This window comes from Scyliorhinus torazame, chromosome 30 (assembly GCF_047496885.1).
Source record: "Scyliorhinus torazame isolate Kashiwa2021f chromosome 30, sScyTor2.1, whole genome shotgun sequence".
Lineage (NCBI taxonomy): Eukaryota > Metazoa > Chordata > Chondrichthyes > Carcharhiniformes > Scyliorhinidae > Scyliorhinus > Scyliorhinus torazame.
This window is the reverse complement of record NC_092736.1, coordinates 17,170,523-17,190,968: the sequence shown is the minus strand read 5'-3', so window position 1 is coordinate 17,190,968 and position 20,446 is coordinate 17,170,523. Positions and strand designations below refer to the sequence as shown.

The following is a 20,446-nucleotide window of genomic DNA, read 5'->3' as shown; positions in this document are numbered from 1 at the left end:
TACTGGTTCAATAAATCAGTTTGAACTAACTTCAAGGTCTGGAGTATCTTTTGGTTAAAGCTGCATCCAGTTGTAGCCTGTGTTACCCCAGAGTACATAACACATCAATAAACTGCTGGTGCAATGACATTTTAGTACAGAAATGAGTCTGTAAGTCACCTCACTTACCGTGCAATGGCGCACCGTTTTATATTTTCTTTATTTTTGGCTGGGAGTTCCCCTTTGCGAACCAGGACCGCATGGACCGTATCTAGCGTGGTGGGCATGAACCCATCATCAGCACGCCAGCTTCCCTTAACATGATCGGCTGGGGTGCCAAATACGGCGGCACTTTTAAAAAAAAAATCACTTGTCAGCGATTGAACTCGCTAACGAGGCAATTGTTATATTATATTGTCCCCACCACAAAGTGTTTGCAATAGGGTGGTGGGGAGGGGGAGTTGGCGAGAGTGGTGATGTGAAAAACCATCTGATGTGAAAAATCGGGAAGGAAAGGGGGATTACATTCTTTCAGGGTGGGAGACAAGGGGTTTTCTGGGTTGATCAGGGGCGGCACCCTCGCCAAGGTGACTTCCCCCACCGCTTTGTGCCTCGCCGCCTGGCCTCCAAAGCCTGCACCCCCTCACCGGCTCCCTAGGGTGCCTGATTCATTCACGCCCCACAATTTCCGGACGTAGCTGAGCCCAGGATCTATTGCTGTTTTCTCCGTGGGTTTGCTTGCAGTTCCAGTGATGCCCACTCATGAGTGGTGGCGCTGTTGAAACTGCGAGGGTTTTTGGCCGATCAAAATGGCTGGCAGCACTTGAGGCTGTGAATTCCTCCCACTGAGGGATTGATTGAGGCTTCCGGCAGTGTGTTATCGCCAGGAGGTGGACATTTATTAAAACTGATGGGTTCTTGACCGACTTTTGCAATGGGAGTGCAGGCAACGCGCTGACCCATAAAATTCATCCCTTTATGTTCTCGCTGTTTATTAGTCTTTCCATCTTATTTGCATAGAACTCTCCCACAAAGAGCAGTGGATCCTACCTCAATTAAGTATTTTAAATCTGCGATCAATGGATTTTAGCCTGTCAAGGGTATCAAACAACATACAATCAAGATAGCAGAATGTAGTTAATATACAAATCAGCCTGATACAATTGAAAGGTGGAGCAACCTTGGGGGACTGAATGGCCTCCTCCTGTTCCTGTGTTTCCACGGGCTGGATTTTACATTAGGGGGCGGTAGTCCTTCCCCCATGGGTAATATCTGCGGTCATGCCCACCTCCGTTCACGAGCTTGCCCAGCAGGCATTTAATTAGCCGTCAATTGTCTTAGAGGCAGGACCTTTGCTCCTCAGAAACAGGAAGCCTCAGAGAACTTCGGGCAGCACGGTAGGACGCGTGGCTAGCACTGTGGCTTCACAGCGCCAGGGTCCCAGATTCGATTCCCCGCTGGGTCACTGTCTGTGCGGAGTCTGCACGTTCTCCCCGTGTGTGCGTGGGTTTCCTCCGGGTGCTCCGGTTTCCTCCCAAAAGTCTAAAAATGTGCAGGTTAGGTGGATTGGCCACGCTAAATTACCCTTAGTGTCCAAAAAAGGTTAGGAGGGGTTATTGGGTTATGGGGATAGGGTGGAAGTGAGGGCTTAAGTGGGTTGGTGCAGACGCGATGGGCCGAATGACCTCCTTCTGCACTATCTGTTCTATGAACTGCCGGCCAATCAGAGGCTGGCAGCTGTCCATTACTGGATGTGTCACCGGTTGTGTGGCCACTACCGGTACTGCAGCGAGGCCTGGAGGAAGGCATGTTGTGCTGTGCTGGAGATGGGGCCTAGGCTCTATTGACAGGGTGGTGGTGAGAGAGAATGGGGGCGTAGGGTAGACAGCCAGCAGGTGTGGGGAACTGAGGTGAGGGGGTCTGGATCACTGATGTGCCAATGGCGGGCATTAAGGAGGCACTCTTTCTTGTGTTCACTGTGCAGTGATAGCTGTCGAACTCAACGCTTGGCATGGGGTTCTCTCGCCGCCGGTAAAACCCCAGCGGTGATGGGATGAAACTCTTCAGAGTCCATTAAATGGCTGCTTAAGGACCTCAATTGTTCCACAAGCCAGCCCAACACCTCCCCTGTAAAACTGTGGCGAGTAGGGTGGGCACAATACACGTGGCATTTTACACCCCACCGGGCCCGTCAACCTACCACGTGGGGGGCTGTCAAATCCAGCCCATGGTTTCCTACAACCTCGTCACCAACATTTCACAACCATGTAAAAATGATTGCATTGAAGTCTGGCCACCTTCACAACCTCAGGACAGGCTACGGTGCGTTTCAGCCAGCGAACTGCGTCTTTCGTCTCAGTTACTTTGGTCATTTCGTGGAGGTGGTGGCACAGTAGCATTGTCTACGATTTAGTGATCCAGGTTCGAATCCCACCACGGCAGATGGGTGAAATTCGAATTCAATGAAAAGAAATTGGAATTCAAAGTCTAATGGCGCCCGTGAAAAGGTTGTCGATTGTTGTTGTAAGAGCCCTCCTGGTTCACTCATGTCCCTTTAGGAAGGGAGAGCTGCCGTCCTTCCCGGAATCTCAGAAAATACAGTGCAGAATATGCCCTTCAGCCCAACGAGACTGCACTGATATCCTTATCCAGTCTGGCTTACATGTGAGTCCAGACCTAGGGCAAAGTGGTTGATCCTTAACTGCCCTCTGAAATGGCCTCGCCTTGCCACTCAGTTCAAGAGCAATTAGCGATGGACAACAAATGCAGTCCCAGTGATGCCCACATCCCATAAATTATTATTTTTTCAATTAGGAAACGTGGCAGCCAATTTGCACATAGTAAGATCCCACAAATAGCAAAGAGATTACCTGCTAATCTGTTTAATGATGTTGTTTGAAGATTAAAGATGACTGAAGCAATTCGCCTGATCTTCTTTGAGCAGGGATTGTTGGAATGTTAAACCACCTCATCCAAAAAAAACAGCGCCACTGACAGTGCAGCACTCTTGCCAGTGTGACACATGAGTTCAGCCGAGAGTTTTAGGCCCACACCTCTGGAGAAGGAGTTGAGTCCACAACGTTCTGCCTCAGAGTCAGCCATAGCTGATATGTGCCACATAAATCCACTTCCTCAAAGTTCCTGCAGTATAATTGACTGCTAAGGAATGCATTAGAGCTGCCGGGGGTGATTTGTCCTCAGATTTTCTCTTCATCACTCTTTAAATGTCGAGGGCTCGTTAAAGCTCTCACATGGAGCAGCATGGTAGCATTGTGGATAGCACAATTGCTTCACAGCTCCAGGGTCCCAGGTTCGATTCCGGCTTGGGTCACTGTCTGTGCGGAGTCTGCACATCCTCCCCGTGTGTGCGTGGGTTTCCTCCGGGTGCACCGGTTTCCTCCTACAGTCCAAAGATGTGCAGGTTAGGTGGATTGGCCATGATAAATTGCCCTTAGTGTCCAAAATTGCCCTTAGTGTTGGATGGGGTTACTGGGTTATGGGGATAGGGTGGAGGTGTTGACCTTGGGTAAGGTGCTCTTTCCAAGAGCCGGTGCAGACTCGATGGGCAGAATGGCCTCCTTCTGCACTGTAAATTCTATGATGATGGAGGGAATGTGCTGCAGAAAGTCATATAATTCGCGGCACGGTGGCACAGTGGTTAGCACTGCCGCCTCACCGAGACCCGGGTTCGGATTGCGGCCTGCGGTCACTGTCTGTGTGAAGTTTAGACCTTCTCCCCGTGTCTGCGGGGATTTCCTCTGGATGCTCCTGTTTCCTCCCACAGTCCAAGGATGTGCAGGTTAGGTGGATTGGCCATGCTAAAATTGCCCTTAGTGTCCAGGGATGTGCAGGTTAGGTTGCGGGGATAGGACGGGTTGGGCAGGGCAGCGGGGTGGAATGCTCCTTCATGGGGGGGGGGGTGGGCGGAGCAGACACGACGGGCTGAATGATCTCCTTCTGCACTCTCGGGATTCCATCACTCTATACCAGTCTTTAGCACACTGTGCTGGTAGTGAGTTCAACATAGGTGAATGTGAGGTAGCGTATATTGGTAGGAAAAATTGAAAGGTGCGAGTCTAGGTGAGGATGAGCAATAAAAGGATCTTGGGGGTACAAATATATCAATCACCAAATATTGTGCCACAGGCAATTTTTAAAAAAGGCCTTATTTCTAGTCAATTGAACGGTAAGAAATTTATACTAAACCTGTATCACACCTTGGTTAGAACATACTTGGAATATTGTGTGCAGTTCTGGTCGCCATATTGTAAAAAAGAGGTAGAGGCACTGGTGAGGGAGCAGAGAAGGACAGTGTCAGAAATGTGTGGGTATAAATGCCAGGACAGTAGGGGGTCACACTTCTCTGGAAAAAGAGTGCTGAGGGCTGACCTAAACCGGGTGGCAAGGTAGCACAGTGGTTAGCACTGTGGCTTCATGGCGCCACGGTCCCGGGTTCGATTCCCGGCTTGGGTCGCCGTCTGTGCGGATTCTTCACCGTCTCCCCGTGTCTGCGTGGGTTTCCTCGGGGGCGCTCCCGTTTCCTCACGCAAGTCCCGAAAGGCATGCTTGTTAGGTGAATTGGACACTCTGAATTCTCCCTCCGTGTACCCGAACAGGCGCCGGAGTGTGGCGACTCGGGGATTTGCGGCGTCAATGTCAGCCTACTTGTGACAATAATAAAGATTATTATTATTATGGAGGTCATTAAAATTATGGAATGTTTTGATAGAGTGAATACTTTTCACCTTGTGGGGAAGAACGTAACTGGAGGCCACCAATCTAAGATAGCCAGCAAGAAATCCATTCGGGAATTCAGAAGGAACGTCTTCAACCCAAATGAAAATGTGGAATCCATTAAGGCAGGCAGTGGTTGAAGTGAATAATATAGATGCATTCACAGGGAAACTAAACAAGGATATGAGGGAGAAGAGGAATAGAGCGTTATGATGATTTAGATAAAGAAAGATGGGAGGAAACTCGAATCAAAAAGGAACATGGGCGTGCAGCGATGGGGCCCAATGGACTGATTTGGTGCTGTATATTTCATTTGACCTTAATTAATAATGATGCTGTGACTATGTGAATTGATGTATCACAATAAATACTTGGTTCGTGAATATTGGTGGAGTGAAGTGTTAGCCGTAAGAGTAATGAGTGCTTCATGCCTTTCTGTGGACTGCTTAAGAGATAGAAACACACAGTATAAACAGATTAAGCATCCTTCTGTTTGCCTCCTTACCAATGGTCTCTTGTTTACGTTGACAGAATGGGCTACCCTGAATTGCATTAGATAATTCATTGATGGGTCTCCTTATGTCTCACTGCCCATGCTAAAAGTTCCGAAGCATAACCCAGGATAGCATCGTAACTGTGACATTATACACGACCAAGAGGCAGAACGATCCCTCAGGGCTAAACATAAGTAAATGTTAATGGTGTCACAGGCAGCATTAGAGATTCCAATCAATCAATGGCATCCTTGAAATCCTTGCACCTTTGAACCCAAAAGGTCATTCTATTTTTCCTGACCCGATACGCTGAATGCCAGTGGACTGAATTGAATTGAATTAGACAAGCGGATTTAATAAAAAGAGGATGTTGAATTGTTTAGTGCACTGAAATTGGTTTCTTCTGCAAGTGTATTACCATTCATTGATCTGCCAATCAATAAAGGCCTATCTCAACAGAAACTAATGAATTATGTTATTGTTTTTCTGATTGGACAGATCTTCCATATGACCTACGACCTGGCAAGTGCAGTGGTGCGGATTGTTAATCTCATTGGGATGATGCTGTTGCTATGTCATTGGGATGGCTGCCTGCAGTTCCTGGTACCCATGCTGCAGGAATTCCCAGCTGACTGCTGGGTGTCTCTCAACAACATGGTGGTGAGTAGCCCTCGCGACACAAGGGAAAATATGCTTCGATCCTAACCAATCCTACCTCGAGCCTTGGGTATGCCAGGTGGGCCAATTGTCGTACGTAGTTAGTTGCCCCTGGTGAAGGCATTTGTGATGGTGGGGGGGGGGGAAAGATTCACGAGATTGGTTCCGGGGATGATGAACCTAGATTACATTGAAAGAATCGAGAGGTTGGGCCAGGAAAAACTGTGTGGCACTGGTGTCAGGGTTGAGAACGAGAGGGCACAGATTTAAGGGGCTCTTAAGAACCATACAATCCCTACAGTGCAAATGGAGGCCGTTTGGCGCATCGAGTCTACACCGACCCTCTGAAAGAGCACCTTACCTACGCCCGCACCCCCGTCCTATCCCCATAACCTGCACATCCCTGGACACCAAGTTTAGCCTGGCCAGTCCACCTAACCCATACATCTTTGGACTGTGGAAGGAAACCGGAGCAAACCCAGGCAGACACGGGGTGAATGTACAAACTCCACACAGCCAGTCACCAAGGCCGGGATTGAGCCCGGGTCTTCGGCGCTGTGAGGGAGCAGTGCTAACCGCTGTGCCTCCGTGCCTATTTACCATGGAGAAGAGAAGAATTGGTTGAGATTTGACAGAGATATTCAAAATCATGAGAGGCCTGGACCGGGAAAATCTGTACGGCACTGGTTGCTAGGTTGAGAACGAAAGGCCACAGATTTAAGGTATTTGGCAAAAAGCTACACCGGACCAATCAGTTTATTAGCAGGCAGAGAAATGCCGTTCAGGCATGTTGAGCATCCTTATGCTCAAGTCTGCGACAATGGTTTCGAGCTGACGATAACAACCGTGACTCATCCTGACATTGGGTAAGACCTGAATGCATCTCTGTCTCACTGCCTTGGGTAAATGATGCTCTTCGAATTTCATTTCACAAGTTGGGAGGTCAATTTAATATTTTGAAGCTGCTACAAAATATTGGCGTGCAAAATGGAGAAAAGAAACGCAAAGTATTTTTGGACAGGAAAAGGTTACTGGGAATAAATTTGATGCCCCCGCCCCCCCCCCCCCCCTCCTAAAACATGCAAGGGGGTGGTAATATCTGATTAAGCTATGTCTGTTGATTGCTATGCAGGCAGCACAGAAACTTGGTGCTGCACACTCATTATAATAATACAGTCGGTGCGAACTGTGCACTTGAGTGGCAGCGTGCTTCAGCAGGGGGGCATCCCAAAAGCGATACCTGCTAGCGCTACTCAAAGCTAGCCTGCAGCGCTTAAAGCTAGTCTTCATCACGAAAGGGAAGGTGCTTTGTAGCTGGAACAAGCACTGCCTGACACTCAGTCTGACCTCTGATGCGGGGAAGAATGGCACAACATGTGAGACGTCTAGGTTTCAGGTTTTGCAGATGCCGGAGCCTGGGTTGAGGAGGTGCAAAGTAAGCGAGATGTCCCATATTCTCAAAGTTTCAGTTGGTCTTCCATGCGCACAGACAATAGGGAAACAGAACAGAACGCCATGGAGTTTAATGGCAAGAGTCAAACCCTGCGGACCTGAATGCAGTACCATAAGAAGCTCAATGACCTTACATGAGTTGTCAAGGTCAGTGAACTCATCTTCACATTTCAGATTGCTTAAACATTTATTCTCTCCACCACCGACACACAGTGGCAGCCGTGTGCACCATCTTCAAGAAGCACTGCAGCAAATCACCTAGGCTCCTTTGACAGCACTTTCCAAACCTACAACCTTTACCAACCCGGAACGGCAGGGTTCTCCTCCTCGAAGTTCCCCTCCGAGCCTCACACCAGAGTTGGAAATACACCCCCGTCCATTCACAGTTTCTGGGTTAAAACCCCGGAACTCCCTCCCTAACAGCATTGTGGGTGTACCTACACCACCTGGACTGCAGCGGTTCAAGGAGGCAGCTCACCTCCACCTTCTCAAGGGGCAATTAGAGATGGGCAACAAATTCCGGCCTAGCCAGCGATGCCCACAACCTGCGAATGATTAAAAGAAAATTCTACCAATGACACCATCAGCCTAACACACTGCTTAATTCTCTTCACCTCCATCACTTATCGACCAGCTATCCCGTTCAATCAGGACTCAAACTCAACATCATACATTTAACACTGCTGGTCACGTCAGACTCAAAACTATCAGACTTCACGGGTGGGATTCAGTGATCCTGAGGCTAAGTGTTGACGCCGTCGGAAACGCCGTCACATTTCTCGGCGGCATCAACACGGCCTCAGGATCAGCGATTCTGGCCCCTACAGGGGGCCAGCAGGGCACTGGAGCGGTTCACGCCGCTCCAGCTCCCGATCCCGGCGTCAAATGGCCGCCGCGGGATCCGCGCATGCGCAGTGGCTTCCGCGCCGGCCCCGACTCAACGTGGCTTTTTTAACGACGGCCGCTCGGCCCGTCCCGGCGCGATTCGTGCCGGTCGCGGGCATTCTCCGGCCCGGCCCCGGGCTGAGAGAATCCCGCCCCACATATTTCCCGCTACTCAACCAAGACAGACACATCAGCCAAACACATTGCTCCACATTCACTGACACACTTTAGATTTATTTTGCAGGAGAAGTTGGCACACAACCAGAAGCAGCAGGAGCTAACCAGAGGAACACTGACATGCGTGCATGTCCTAACCCAGGGCAACGTTGGCCATCGTTTGAATGAGGCTGAATCAATGAAAGATGTTGGTGCCCCCATACCTAATCATCCTTCTAGTCCACTTCCACCTGATATCGTAACCTCTTCTGACAGACAAGCTGCAGGTGGTATAAGCAGGGTCCACTCACTTCCCCACCCCACTCCCACCCTCCGCACTCCCCACCTCTCTTTAGCAGAACCCTATCCAAGAAATGATGTGGAGATGCCGGCGTTGGACTGGGGTGAGCACAGTAAGAAGTCTTCAACACCAGGTTGAAGTCCAACAGGTTTGTTTCGATGTCACTAGCTTTCGGAGCGCTGCTCCTTCCTCAGGTGCATGAAGAGGTCTGTTCCAGAAACATATATATAGACAAATTCAACGATGCCAGAAAATGCTTGGAATGTGAGCATTAGCAGGTGATTAAATCTTTACAGATCCAGAGATGGGGTAACCCCAGGTTAAAGAGGTGTGAATTGTGTCAAGCCAGGACAGTTGGTAGGATTTCGCAGATGGTGGGGGATGAATGTAATGCGACATTAATCCCAGGTCCCGGTTGAGGCCGCACTCATGTGTGCGGAACTTGGCTATAAGTTTCTGCTTGGCGATTCTGCGTTGTCGCGCGTCCTGAAGGCCGCCTTGGAGAACGCTTACCCGGAGATCAGAGGCTGAATGCCCTTGACTGCTGAAGTGTTCCCCGACTGGAAGGGAACATTCCTGCCTGGTGATTGTCGTGCGATGTCCGTTCATTCGTTGTCGCAGCGTCTGCATGGTCTTGCCAATGTACCACGCTTCGGGACATCCTGCAGCGTATGAGGTAGACAACGTTGGCCGAGTCGCACGAGTATGTACCGCGTACCTGGTGGGTGTGTTCTCACGTGTAATGGTGCTATCCATGTCGATGATCTGGCACGTCTTGCAGAGATTGCCATGACAGGGTTGTGTGGTGTCGTGGTCACTGTTCTGAAGACTGGGTAGTTTGCTGCAAACAATGGTTTGTTTGGGGTTGCGCGGTTGTTTGAAGGCAAGTAGTGGGGGTGTGGGGATGACCTTGGCAAGATGTTCGTCTTCCTCGATGACGTGTTGAAGGCTGTGAAGAAGATGTCGTAGTTTCTCCGCTCCGGGGAAGTACTGGACGACGAAGGGTACTCTGTCGGTTGTGTCCCGTGTTTGTCTTCTGAGGAGATTGGTGCGTTTTTTTTTTCTGTGGCGCGTTGGAACTGTCGATCAATGAGTCGAGCGCCATATCCCGTTTGTACGAGGGCATCTTTCAACGTCTGTAGATATCTGTTACGCTCCTCCTCGTCTGAGCAGATCCTGTGTATACAGAGAGCTTGTCCATAGGGGATAGCTTCTTCATACCTCTTCATTCACCTGAGGAAGGAGCAGTGCTCCGAAAGCTAGTGACATCAACACAAACCTGTTGGATTTTAACCTGGTGTTGTAGGACTTCTTACTATCCAAGAAAGGCAATCTGGTCAGGCAGTGAGGAAACAGCAAATAGACGGCAAAGGTGCCGACACTCTGTCACTCAATTTCACAAGCACAGCCCACCAGCTCAGATACTGTCGCTGCGCGTAATCTCGAGCATAGCATTGAGTAGGGACCTGCACCTGATGTGACATCGGACATGAATGATCTGCAGCTAGAGTAGACGGTAAGGATAGTGCAGGTGCTAATTCGCAGGTGGGTGATACCGCACACCTCCTCTGCTCCAGAGGACTCGAATGAGGACTTCGATGGGGCAGGCTACAGATGAAAGTTGATGAGCGTGAATACTAAAATGCTTGGTGCATTGGGAAATCTGCCAGAAAGCCTGCTGGTCTTTGGCAGGGGAGAATGAAATGTAATCAGCTTTCATTGAACAAAGTGCCTCGGTGACCTTCCTTCTACAACAGTGGGTGGCAAACTGAAATGATGTGATATCTCCAGGTCCAGCCAGGAAGGAGTTAGATGCAGAAAAGTTCATTTTCAGGGCTCGTCTTCACGGCCACTGGCAAATCCTGTCCTTTCCCTGCTTCGGGTTTGCAGCTATGGCTGTAGTAGGTGGCAGATTTAAGTGACCATGACACAATATTCCTCACTGAGGTTTAGGTAGGTCAGCTGTTCCCCTGAACACCCTGAGCATATGCTCCTCCACCCCCTTCCAGCAACTTGTCCTACTTTATGTGACCTCTGACACTCTCCCGGATAGGCTGTATTCCACAGGGCCAACACATGCCTCTGTGCCTGGAAGCAGCTGGTTTGTGTAGAAGACTAGAAGTCCTTGAAGTCAGGAGAAATCCTTTAGCGCCTGTCACATCACTCCCTTTGGACACTTGCAAGTTGAAACAGCTATGCAAAGCTCCATACACTTGTAGAATCTCATCAACACCCAGAATAAATCAGTTAGCACCTAAACTGTAAGTAGCTGACGATCCATATGAATAGTTCTTTTCAGGCTGTCCCTCAGGATTGAGGTCGGCTTGCTTCCATACCAGCTTCATGGGTTCTGAGATAGCTATTAAGTCCAATACACAGTCTACATGTGGGGCGGGACGTCCTTGTTGCTTTGGGTAGATGAGTTGTTTGGAGGTTCGTGCACTCCTTCTGATGCTTCGACTTCAGCCCTGCACGTTCCCGATGATCATTGAACAAAATGCCTCGGTGACCTTCCTTCTACAACAGTGGGTGGGCTTCCTGGATGAGCCTTCTCCATTTTGTTCGGTCACAAGCCCGAGTTTCCCGTGAGTCGGCGGGAGGTCTGGGAAGGGGAGGGGTGGGGGTGGCGGGGGGGGGGGGGGTGGGGGGGGGGGGGGGCGGGGGAGGCGGGTGTGTGGGGCAGGGGCCTATCTGCAGCCGAACGTGTGTTCGGCCAGGCGAGGTTAACAGAGGGAAGAGCATTGGACTCAAAAATGGCTGCAGTGGTTCCGAAACAGTGTCGCAATCTGCCCGGCCTGCTTGCCTTCGACAGATCATTTGCCAATCGCTGGCGAGCACGTCTACCGCTACGATGTCGTGCGCCAAACTACGGGTGCTGGTGCGGCAGGTTTCACAGTAAGTGTCCTTCCAGCATGAACAGTCTGCACTAGCCTGCGTGGCAATGTTTAAATGCAGTTGCTGATTAGGGCACTATCACAAACTGAGCTTCCTTGAAAGCTCTCCAATTAATCCCATTCATTCTGAAGCCCATTAGCTGTGCAGGCACTGTGACATTAACCAAACTGCCCCGATAACGATCTTGTTATTCACTCCTCTGCCCTGGCAGCCTTCATATGTTTTCACTCGTCTTTCAGCCAGAATCCGATAAGAACAGGCAGAAAGTGAAGGAGATAATGGCCGTGACAGACTGCCATTTTACACTAAGCACCTTCAACGGGTGAACATGGCCACTTCTCGTGACACTCAATCAATCCTACATGCCGTCACTCTTATCAATACATTAAGTACATCTTCAAGGTGTTAGGAGTTTTTAAGAATACAAACTCTAAATGCTACAGTAACACCTTCTGGACATTGAACGCAACACAATCAGAATGTTATGTAGCAGAGCAAGTTTTATCTTCTCCCAGATAGTAGACTTGAGTTTTGTATCACCGCACACATTATTTATCCGCCAACATCACCAAACACAGTTTATCAGAGCCAGAACATTCACGGTCGCACAGTGGGTAGCACTGTGGCTTCACAGCGCCAGGGTCCCAGGTTCGATTCCCGGTTTGGGTCACTGTCTGTGTGGAGTCTGTATGTTCTCCCCGTGTCTGCGTGGGTTTCCTCCGGGTGCTCCAGTTTCCTCCCACACGTCCCGAAGGACGTGCTTGTTAGGTAATTTGGACATTCTGAATTCTTCCTCACTGTACCCGAACAGGCGCCGGAATGTGGCGACTAGCGGATTTTCACAGTAACTTCATTATTGTGTTAATGTAAGGTTACTTGTGACAATAAAGGTTATTATTATTATTATTATTATTATTAAGTTGTAGCTTCAAGCTCACAGACCCCAGCACAAATTCACGTCTGACACTTCCTGTGCAGTACTGAGGAAGTGCCGCACTGCCGGAGGTGTGCCTTTTGAATGGGATGTTAAGCCGCGACCCCACTAGCTCACTCGGATTTCACAGCACAATCACGAAGGAGAGCGAGTAGGATATTATCCCCGGTGTCCTTGCCAATATTTATCCCTCGACCGACTTCACTGAAAACAGAATAGCTGCCCAAGGTCACATTGCTGCCTGTGGGTTCTTGCTGTGTGCAATTTTGTTGTCTCGTTTCCTACGTTAGAACAGTGATTACACTCCAAAAAATACTTCAGTGGCTGTAAAGGGCTTTGGGGTGTTCCTGAGGACGTGAAAGTCTTTGCAAGTCTTTCTTTCTTTATAGGCAGAAAGATGTCTGGGAAAGTATACAGTACAGCTAAATTATTCTTGTCAGGGTATTGCTAATTTAGGGAAGGAAGGTTAAAACCGAATCATGTCCTGTTTATTTGTGGTGATTAAGAATCAACAACATGTCCGTGTGGAGTTTGCACATTCTGCCCATGTCTGCGTGAGTTTCACCCCCACAATCCAAAAAGATGTGCAGGGTAGGTGAATTGACCACGCTAAATTGCCCGTTCATTGGGGAAAAAAAGAATTGGTTACTCTAAATTTATAAAAAAAGAGTGAACAACTTACGAGCATATTACTTTATGTCCCTTTTGTGTCATGTTTTGCCATGTATCTAATTTTCAGTGTCCTTGTGACGTCCAAGGGTTTGATGTCAGTCATTGAAGGTGAAGAAAAAGATGTTAAACTGTGCAAGGGAGCCAAAATAAGATAGCCAAGGACAGCTGTGATGGATGGGTGGGACAGAATAGGGGCAGGGGTGACTTCATGAGGTAAGTTGCGGTTTATTGAGTAGGTTTGCTGGCAAAAGGAAAAATCCTGTGACCTCCAAAACACCTACTTCCTTGATGGACAAGGGCATCAGGTGCGTGGGACCTTCTCCTAAAACTCATAAACCGTGCTGACTTGAACAAATATTGACGACTGTACTAATTGGGTGTTCAATTGTATTTGGGTTTACAGGCCTGAGATTATAAGTGCGCACAGATTATAAGAGATAGCAGAGGGGCAGGCCAATCGGCCCATCGCCCCTGCGACACCATTCAATAGGAGAATCCGTGGGAGTTTCTCGATGGGAAAATCGGCATGAACGCCTCACCGATTCCGGTACTGGCGAGGGGCTAGCACTGGCGTTGCGTGTAACACCCGCGGATCGCGCGGAAAACGTCCGGAGAATCGGCGGGTCCCGGGCCGCGTATGCGCACGGCTGACGGCCTGCACCTGCCTCACCAGAAAACATGGCGCCGGCCATGCTGGAACCCTAACCCGCCAACCCCGACCCCATACCCCACCTCCTGTCCACCCCCCACCACTCCCCCAGCCCTAGCAGAAGCCCCCCCCCGGCCAGCAGCACGGATCCCGGATGAGTGTGTCGGCGCTGGACACTGTCGCTGGCACGCAGGGCCCCTGACCGCTGGGACCACACATGGCCCGTGCCGTCGGGAACTCGGCCCATTGGGGGCGGAGCATCGCGGGTGGGCTAGCTGATGACGCGCCAGCGGCATTGCAACTGAGCACGGGGCGCGTGCAGATGATGCTGGTTTGGAGGGGACAAAGCATCGTGGATCGGTGTCAAACCGGCCCCTGCCTCAATTCCAGCGTCGGAAGCCCATCTCCGCCCGATCGCCGATTCTAATTTTGGCGTCGGGCTATGGAGAATTCCGCCCATAATCTTTGAACGATACCCCTCGATCTAGATCCTCTCATTATCTCAGTTTCTGTCCTGTCAACTCCTTATCTATTAGGACACACCAAAACTGTAGTCGTTGTACTGGAGGTGCACAATATGTAACGTGCGTCTCTGTAAATAAAAGCTTTTTAAGTGTCAAAGGCCAAGGCTCCAGTTACATCCTCCACCATCTGCCTATCTGCATTATAATGTTTATCGATGTTGCTTCATCATCGCTGGAACAAACTCCTTTCATTTTCAATCAAACAACATTCTCGAAGTCCCTTCGCCGCGAGGACTCCAGAGGCTCAAGAAGAGAACATCTCCTTCTCAAGGGCAGCAAGAAAAGAACAATAAATGCCCGTCCTCGCCATTAATTTTTTTAAAAAGCAGAATGCGGTTCTGCGGAGGGCTGAGGGAGGGGTGGAGCGAGGCAGTGGGGAAAACAAGCCACTCCGGATGGGCTAGATACAGGGTGTGAGGCTCAGGACTGTTTGTACACGTGCCAGCATTTACTCTGGCACGCCTCTGCCCGAGTATGCGAGCTGATGAAGGGCACACGGAGTGTCGTTTTCACGAGCCGCCACAAACAATCACCGCCACCTGCCCGATGCACGGGTTGAAAAAAGTGGTGACTCATCCCTAATAGCACAAAGGCAATTGCGAGGTCAAAAGAGAGGGGGCGGAGGGAGAGCCAGTTGTCGTCAGCAAGCAGGTGCAAGCTGATCCTGTGCATAGAGATGATTTCACTGAGGGGAAGCAGGCAGGTGAGAAGGCCAACAATAGATCCTCCAGCAATTGTAACGGCCGCAGTACAGGGGTGAAAACAGAAGGCTTTGTTGAAAGTGAACTAACATCAAAACAAATAGTGCACAGAACGATTTCATGCAAACCTGTTTGCGACTGAGATCACACAGTGGAGTTTTTACTTGAAGGTCATAAAAGGACAACCTTATGCTGATTGTTTCCTCACTCAGAGGCACTTCTCTTGCAACAGAAAGATAGCCTTCGACTAAGCTGAGGAAATGTCTAAGAGCAATGTGTAATACCCCGCACGGGTCCCACTAGGTGGGTCTAATTATCTTCCCCCTGGTCCTCACAGAGTACGAGCTCCCACACTAAGGGCAGGAGAACTCTGATTAACCAAGGTCGGCCAATAAAACACCAACCAGAACGGGACCCGCTCAGGACCGACAGGGAACTGTCCATGGATTCTCCGTTTCTGAGGCTGAGTGCTGATGCCAACGGAGGATCCGTGGAGTTCCACGTCAGAACAATCGCCGCCACACCCGCACCGATTCCGCTACCGGCGAGGGGCTAGCACCGGCGCCGCGTGGAACACCCGCGGAATTGCCGGGTACGGGATGGACACGCGCAGGGCTGAAAATCTGCAGCCACGCGTACATTATACACCCCCAACCCCCCCCCCCCCCCCACCGCATCCCCATCCACCACGACTCCACAGCCCACCTCCTGGCCAACCCCCACTGCTCCCCCCCCCCCCCCCCCAACCAGTGCTGGAAGAAGCCCCCCGGCCAGCGGCACAACTGTCGGCGAAGTATGGCGGAGCTCGACACTGTCCGTATGCCCCCTCTCTCTCTCTCTCTCCGCAGCCACCACGCTAGGTTCACGACTGTTGAGAGTACACGTGCACCACGCCGTCGGGAACTCGGCCCATTGGAGGCGGAGCATCGCGGGTGGGCCCGATAATGAGATGCGAACGCGGTTGCAACTATGTGCTGCGCGTGTCACAATGACGCTGATTTGGAGGGGACGGAACATCGCGACTCGGTGACAAACCGGCGCCTGCCGTGATATCGCCATCAGGAGCTAATCTCCGCCCGATCGTCGTTCCCGATTTTGACGTCGGCCAACGGAGAATCCCACACCATGTTGCAAATAAATCTAATCCTTTGCTTGGTGTGGAATCCACATATTCTTCTGAAACAATTAGTCTGCACATTCTCCCCGTGTGTGCGTGGGTTTCCTCCGGGTGCTCAGGTTTTCTCCCACAGTCCAAAGACGTGCAGGTGAGGTGGATTGGCCACGCTAAGTTTCCCCTTAGTGTCCAAACATTAGGTGGGGTACAGGACTGGGGCGGGGATTGGGCCTCGCTCTTTCGAAAGCTTGGCACCAACTCGATGGCCCGAATGGCTTCCTTCTGCACTGTAGGGATTCTATGAATTAGCCTCTGGGAATAATCAATGCCATTAAAGGAACACGAGTAAGTCATTCAGCCCCTTGAGCTTGTTTCACATTCAACACGTGCACGGGGTGACTTGCGACCCAGTTCCCATTTGTCTGCTTTCACCCCGAGTCCCTTCATAGTTTTGCTGAACAAAACATTATCGATCCCAGATCGGAAATTAAAATTTCATGTCCTGGCAAAATTGTGTCCATGGAATAGAGTTCCAAACTTACAATAATAATCTTTTTTGTCACAAGTAAGCTTACATTAACACTGCAATGGAGTTACTGTGAAAATCCCCTCGTCGCCACATTCTGGCGCCTGTTCGGGTACACGGAGGGAGAATGTCCAATTCACCTAACAAGCACGTCTTTCGGGACTTGTGGGAAGAAACCAGAGCACCCGGAGGAAACCCACGCAGACACGGGGAGAACGTGCAGACTCCGCACAGACAGTGACCCAAGCCGGGAATCAAACCTGGGACCCTGGCGCTGTGAAGCAACCGTGCTATCCACTGCGCCCCCGTGCCCGTAAGGAACCGGCTCGTTAATGCTTAGGCTGGATTTTCTGTGACCCCCATCACTGACCCCCTACGGGGATCTTCTGGTCCTGCTGTTAGCACCTCCCCGTTGCCGAGGAACACGCAGAAAGGGCTCACCATCTGCCAGGATCAGAAGAAACCGGGGAAATTCCAGCCTTGTCAGCTTGCCTCCAGCAGGACATTGGACGTGACCGCTCGTCAGAAAAAAGGCCCCAGTTTATCATGAGCAATGCCAGCTGAGGTCCACTTCAACCGTTGTATCACTTCAGTGCCAGATGAAGTGAGAGACTATTATTTAATGCCTTGAAACATCGATGAACATAATCCATTATGTCAGAGTATAAATTCATCAGTTTATTGTATTTAGAGACTTCTTGCCCACTTGTCAAATTAAGATGTAACTGTGAGGGAATATATGTAATATGTGCAGAGGACACACATCTGAAGGCAGTTTGCACACAAGTGATAAATATTAAAGTGGAAAATGATAATTAATATCATAAAGGATTTGACAGAGTACTGGCTTTATAGAAAATTTATGACCTCAGCTTTCGGCTGCGTCATGTACTGTGCGGTACAGTAAAAAATGCAATGGGCGGGAAGCCAGAAAATGGTTTCAATAAATCAACTCGTTTGCAAAACTCTTTACATCTGTCCAAGGAACTGCTGAATGCTTTACTCACAACGATAACTGACAGGGGTTCGGGGCTGAGGTGGGTAAGAAGGTGTCAAGGGGCGTGTGGTGTTGAGATAGAGGAGCGGCCATGATCAAGTTGAATCGTAGAGCAGGCTCGAAGGGCCGAATGGCCTACTCCTCGCTCCTATGTTATGTGTTTCTATCAGCTCCGAAGAAGCTTTGGGTACTTCTTAACAATTCCACCTGTCAACATCGCTTAGAATTCCTTTGGTGCTTCCCTTGGCATTCTCCAAAGGGATCACCATGGTACCCATGCCCATTTCCTTATGAGTGCCAAACCCCATTGGCCTCATCCTCCTCTCTGGTTGACTTTGCCAACCAGTACGTCCACTGGGGCCTACAACCTGCCGCACCAACTTCGGGCACCCCGCAGTACCTCAACTGGCCAAAGTCTTTGTGTTGCACATTGGCACAAGTGGGGCCTTGCAGGGAACCCTGACTGCACCTGTGGTGTGCCCCAATCAATGACACATCATTGAAGGCTGCCCCTTGACAAAATTCAGTGGAGGGCTCTGATAGTTCCATTGAGCTACGACCGCTTGGCTTTGTGATCACTGCGAACACTTATAATACTGGGGCCTGGGCTTATCATCCCTACCACTGCTGACACCCCCCCCTCCGCCCCCCCCCCCCCCCCCAAACCCGGACCCTGCAACAATCAAAATCCTCCCTCCAATGAAGAATACTGGTTCAGCTTCCTCCTGAGTTATTATGAGAGTAACTTATTTATGGGACTTTGTCATTTTATTTACACAAGCAAATGCGGATTTTGCCCATTGGGTCGGAACCTCAAAGTCAGGGCCAAACGGGCGGTCATAACCTTGCGCTGTGTGGCGAACAGTCCTCCGGGAACGATTTTCCCCAAAGGTGGCCAGAGGGTGGAAATTCAAGTCAAGCCTCCGACAGGTAGCTCATAATTGCCCCATAATTCCCCTGACTTGTTTTCCTACCGCTTACGGCTCGATAGACCTGTTGCAAAGACGACCTCTAACAAAATAAACTGGGGTGGGCGTGGGGGTTTGGTGGAGGTGGTGGTGTTGGCCATGAAAGCTTAGGAGGGGTTGGAATGCGTGAGATGGGTGGGGGGGGGGGTCCTAAGGCTATTATAGCTATGGGGGGGGGGGCAAAACCCTTTAAAGTTTACAGGGCGGGATTCTCGACCCCCCCGCCGGGTCAGGGAATCGTTGGGGGGGCGGCGTGAATCCCGCCCCGCTGCTCTGACGGCGGCTGCCGAATTCTCCGGCGCCTGGTTTTTGGCGGGGGCGGGGTTCGCGCCGTTCCGGTCGGGCGCCGTTGGCAGTGGCCCTCCCGGCGAGTCTCCGGTCCCCGTTGGGGCGAGCGGCCGCCTGCTTTCGGCCAGTGCCGCCGGTGTGAACTACTCAAGGTCCTGGCTCTGAGGGCGGCCTGTGGAGTCCTCGGGGGGACGCGGGTGGATCCGGGCCCGGGGGGGGCTTCCACGGTGGCCTGGCCGGCGATCGGGGCCCACCGATCTGCGGGCGTACCTGTGCCGTGGGGGTAATCTTTCCTTCCGCGCCGGCCTGTGTAAAGCTCCGCCATGGCCGGCAGAAGCCGTTCGGCGCCGCGCCAATCACGCCAGCGCCGGCCTAACCCCCGGAAGTGCGGAGGATTCCGCACCCTCCGGGCGGCCCAATGCCAGAGTGGTTCACCCCACTCTTTGGCGCCAGTACGGCCCGTTCGCCGGATACCGGAGAATCCCGCCACAGTTTGTATTGTTGAATCACAACGTTTAATGTTATCATCTCTCTGCTGTCTCACTCACTTGGAATCATAGAATTTACAATACAGAAGGACGCCACCCGGCCCATCGAGTCTGCACCAGCCTTTGGAAAGAGCACCCTACCTAAACCCATACCTCCACCCTATCCCCACATCTCCACCCTATCCCCTAACCCCACCTAACTTTTTTTGGACACTAAGGGCAATTTAGTATAGCCAATCGACCCAACCTGCACATCTTTGGACTGTGGGAGGAAACCGGAGCACCCGGAGAAAACCCACGCAGGCTCGGGGAGAACCTGCAGACTCCGCGCAGACAGTGATCCAAGACCGGGACTCGAACCTGTGACCCTGGAGCTGTGAAGCAACTGTGCTACTATGCTGCCCACACTCACTCAAACTCACCTTGGAGACTTCCTGGCTCAGCCTGCCACAGGCTCTCCTCGGGATATGGGACAAAGGGCATCCCTTGAGGGACTTGGGGCAATCAAAGTGAGGGACAATCCCATAAAATACGGGACAGTTTGTCACCTTGCGCACGCCATCCTGCCACTGGGAAATTGGCCCGGTCGAGGGAGGGGCGGTGCCGGTCCAGCTAGCCTGCTGGCCAGGGTCCAAAGCCCCACAGGTGCCCACCTTCATGCCTGTCCCATTGGGGGCAAAAATTCCTGCCTGGTGTCTGACAGACCGTTGCCCAGTATGTGACTCCTGGGTCCCTCTTGGCCCATTGGATGAGATAGCTCTGGAGGCCACTGACAGGGGAGATTACCTTTATGATGCTCAACCATATTATTACATAATTGTTACAGCTGAGAAGAAGGCCATTCGGCCCATCGTATCTGTGCTGACTGTCCCGATGAACAACTCACCTCGTGCCTTCTCCCCGTAACCTCTGCACTTTGAGTCTTTTCAAATAATTCCCTTTTTATTTACACATTTTCCTTGCCCTATTTCCTTTTCCCAATTTACTTGCACATTTCCTCGCCACATAACTGTGTTTCCGGAACCTACTGTT

General features: G+C 50.9%; 1 protein-coding gene across 1 annotated transcript in view; it reads left to right on the top strand.

The window, feature by feature from the left end:
• Positions 1-20,446, top strand: part of LOC140404402 (potassium/sodium hyperpolarization-activated cyclic nucleotide-gated channel 4-like) — a 401,801-nt gene that overhangs the window by 174,346 nt on the left and 207,009 nt on the right. Inside the window, exon 3 of the mRNA XM_072492892.1 lies at positions 5,706-5,867. Within this exon, the coding sequence (XP_072348993.1) occupies positions 5,706-5,867 (162 nt within the window). The remainder of the gene's footprint in view (positions 1-5,705; positions 5,868-20,446) is intronic.